The 3,920-nt window shown below is 39.1% G+C and overlaps 1 protein-coding gene across 1 annotated transcript in view; it reads left to right on the top strand.

Moving 5' to 3' along the window:
* The first annotated feature begins 1,652 nt into the window (after positions 1-1,652).
* The window catches only part of LMO3 (LIM domain only 3), an 86,849-nt gene continuing 84,581 nt past the window's right edge, over positions 1,653-3,920 (top strand). The window contains exon 1 of the mRNA XM_065567674.1: positions 1,653-1,949. Coding sequence (XP_065423746.1) covers positions 1,904-1,949 — 46 coding nt within the window. The 5' untranslated portion in view covers positions 1,653-1,903. The remainder of the gene's footprint in view (positions 1,950-3,920) is intronic.

The following is a 3,920-nucleotide window of genomic DNA, read 5'->3' as shown; positions in this document are numbered from 1 at the left end:
GCACACTCTTCTCCTGAACCCAGCATTGAGCCCATGAGTCCTGGGTCTCTATATTCCCTTGCTGTCAGCAAATAGCCACATAAGCCACTGGCGAAGTGGGTGTCTCATTCCCTTCTGGTCCACATAAAGGTAAAAGAGGCCTATGCTACAGATCTAAACATCTGAATCCTGCTGCTGACCTAAGCTCTGGGTCAATGTGGTTCTACATGATGGCATTTCTGTTTTTTCAGTTTTGTTTTTTGTTTAATTAAGAAATTATATTTAAAAAGTGTGAAAAGTTGAGGTTGCAAAGTTAAGTGCTCGAAAGTTCAGAAATGTCAGTATGAAGTTTGCCAGTGCAACCGTAATAAATTACCCTTGTGCCTAAGACTTATGATAGTGTCTTTAATTACATGATCACATAACTATTTTTTTTCAACAGGACACCTGTCTCATTCAGTACCCACATGGAGCTCTGACAGAGGAATCAGGGCTGGGTAGTGAAGGAGGCTGCCTCATTTGTTGCATTATTTTGAAGGCGTGTACTATTTGAAGAACTGGGGATGGCAGGAAAGGAAAGGAGAGTCTCGTGGTTAAGGCAGTTGAATGTTTCTGTGGAAAATAGGATTCTATCCCTGCCTCTGCCACAAAGATCTTATTTGATGCTGGGCAAGTCACTTAAACCAAACTTTTCACAGATGGTCACTATTTGTCCTTGTTTTCTGGCTACCCACCATGAGACATCTGGGGCTTGATTTGCAGAAATGCTGAGCACTCAGAGCTGCAACGAAAGTCAACGGGTGCTGAGCTTTGAACATATAAAGTGCTATATAATAATAATGAAAAGTCAGGGCCTAAGGGTTGCAAATTGGGCAATCTCTCTGGACCTCAGTTCTCCATCTGTAAAATGGGATTAATTAGGCCACCTATTTTCCCATGGGTGTTGTGGAAATAAATTCATGAATGTTTGTGAAAGACTCCACTTCTGTGATGAGAGCACCATAGAAATACCCCTGTAGAAATTAATAATTCTATATTCAGTGCAGGGTTTGGATGGAGTGTGTTTAAGGCTTAGGACCACACTCTGAGTGAGAAGGATAAAAAGAAATGTTAAGTTCACCAAGTAAGGCAGAGGTCTTATGGAAAAAAGAGTAGGTCATCCTGTAATTAAAGACTGTATCATAGTGCATACATGAGGGGGCCAAATTAAGGTTTTGTATGCAACCTTGTATCTAGCCCTTTCTAACTTTTTAGTGCTTGACTTTGCAAACTTTATGTTGTTTTAACATATTTTTTGGGATGTAATATATATAAGAGAATAGGCAAAACCTTATATGGTGTTAGGTGCTGGAGAAGATGTCACCTTTTGGAGGAGTTGTCAAACCAGCATCCTGAATAGCTGTAACATTAAGTCCCAGTAGAATCAGATGGAAACCAGAGTCTTGGCAATTTCATTACTGAGCACCAGGTGCCCATAAAATGTTAATTTTCAAAAATGAATTAATAATTACAGCTAATTATTGGCCAATAGCCTCCAGCCATCCTGCTTTAAGGCTGTGATCCCATCGTAACTCATAAGGATCAGGCTGGATCAGTAGCGGGATGTAAAATCCCTAAAGAAAATTCAGGAGTTTCTGTAAATGGTGGTAATTCATTAGGTGGTACTCTTCCCCCAGAGTTAGTTGGGGTTATTTGTCAAAATCATCTTCCAAATGAGACTTAAAACTGAAGTCCTGATCTCTTGTGTTAATTAAGAAATGCCATAGAATTACCCTCCCCCAACCCCCATAGTAGAGTTTTAGTTCCAGTGTCCTGGCCAAATACTAAGGGCAAGTAGTTGTATTCTGCCTGCCTAAATTACTCTGGTAGTTTCACATCCTCTGCTAAAAACTGTAAGATAGCATTTTTTTTCTTTTTTTAAAATATGGATGCTATATTTCACCCTAGAAACTGGAGCATTTCAGTGTCAGGTAAGTGATCCCTGTTGTTTATGTAACACCACATGAGGAGTGAGAGAGAAGAAAAAGTAAGATAAGAGTTAAATATTTGTTAGGAGGGAGGTGCCAGATTGCAGTTGCCAGAGTCAAAATGGCCATTTAAGGAATGCAGCTGGCTGTCTCTTGCAGATTTAAAGGGCCAGCAAAAAGGAAAGTCTGGTGGGGAAAGGTCAAATGTAAGGGTAAACTCAAAGTTGGAACTCAGAAATCACTGGAAATTATCCCAATTCCACAAAGACTTTTATGTGCATGTTTAATTTTACATGCTATGAATTGCCTTCTTGAGCCTAAATCTCTTTGAAAGACAATGGGACAAATTCCTAATTTCCTAAATAACTTTTGAAAATGAGGCTAAGTCCTGAGTTATTTAGGTGCTTTGGAAAATTTTATGCTAAGTCATTTCCACTAAAAGAGTGAACTGCATAGCATTGTGAGTTTCCTGCATTAGTTGTGTCCCCCTTACTTTGAGTCTTTGTCAAACTCTGCGTGTCTCATATTCAGGCTTTGGCACCTTGAGAGGGATGAAGCTATGCAATACACTTAAAATATGCCATTTTGTATTTAAGGGTGCCCTTTTGTTTTGATTTCCCTTAAATGTGCTGCAATTCCTGCTTAGATTGTGTAGAACTACAAGGGATGCAGGTGGGAGACTGAAAAAGAAACTTGATCCCAGTCTGAATACTTGCAAGAGCACGTAGGTGTGGCAGCAGTATCATTATATTGATTATTTTGTTTGTTGAGACTGAAATTACAGTTTGTAAAATGTAGTTGTAGAAGGAACAAACCATCTCTGTTCTGATATTCATAACGGGGGTGAGGGAGGAGGGAAATTGCAAATGAATGTGAAAAGGCCATTAGAAAATTGGCAACATTTTAAAGTTTTTTCCATGAACAATTTTGTCATACACTGTACTTCCCTCTTTGAACGGCTTTCTCACAAACTCCGCTAATACGCCTCCTTCAAAGTCACATGATTCAGTTCATTATGAATGACTTTCAGCTGTTCTGTAAACTGTTATTGTCCAGCCTCCACTGCAGCGAAGGGTCACTTGCAGTTTCCATTTTAAACCCGTGTTTTCAGGTGTTTATTATACACTTGGCAGACTTCTAATTTGGGTTAAGACTTGGTGCACATGTTTTTTCAGCCCAGATGTGCCTTCCCCCCCCAAAGACTCATTTAACTCTTTAGCACCTGAACAGAATCTAATTGTATATTAACTACAATTTTAAAAAATATATTTTTGAGACTTAAGTATTAATTTCTTTGGCAGCCTATAAACCACTAACATTTTAGAGGCAAAATTTGAAGGTGTGATTTTAGAGATTGGCCAAAATTAAAGCTCTCTCAGGTTTTCAGACATCTAAGTGTTGATACTGGCTTCTGTTTTGTGTCTGTCTAATTTCTACAACAAGGCCCTCATCCGACAAGCAGCTCCACACACCTGGATCCCCCTGCATATCTACAAAGTCCCTTTCACTTCAGTGGGACTCCATGTGAACACAATAGTCTGCCTATGTGGAGATACTAGCAGGATCAGGGACTAAAAGTGCTAAATTCTTTACAACATATATTTGCAAGTCATCCTTAAAGGGATATTGTCAACATTAACGCCTATCTTTAAAAATAACATGACTTCCGTGGGATTCAACGCAACAGGTAGGGCCCATTCACAAAGATTTGATTGCAGGATCAGAGCCTTAGATTATAAAAATTTAAAGAGCCTTTTAAAAGAAGTCTAATGCACTTTTTCACTATTGTTGGTGCCTGCTTACTTGACAGGTCACTACTTAGCTTTGGACACTGAAATAAGATACCTGGGCTTCACTTTTGTTTCTAGTAGGTTTCCCTTCTGGTTCTCCTCCACTAGCACATATAGTTTGTAGGGAAATATTTAAGTCCCTCAGTGAGTTACCACTGAAATTTAAAATAAGGCACAAAAAACT

Source organism: Chrysemys picta, chromosome 1, assembly GCF_011386835.1.
Source record: "Chrysemys picta bellii isolate R12L10 chromosome 1, ASM1138683v2, whole genome shotgun sequence".
Taxonomy (NCBI): domain Eukaryota; kingdom Metazoa; phylum Chordata; order Testudines; family Emydidae; genus Chrysemys; species Chrysemys picta.
This window is presented reverse-complemented; position numbering and strand designations above follow the sequence as displayed.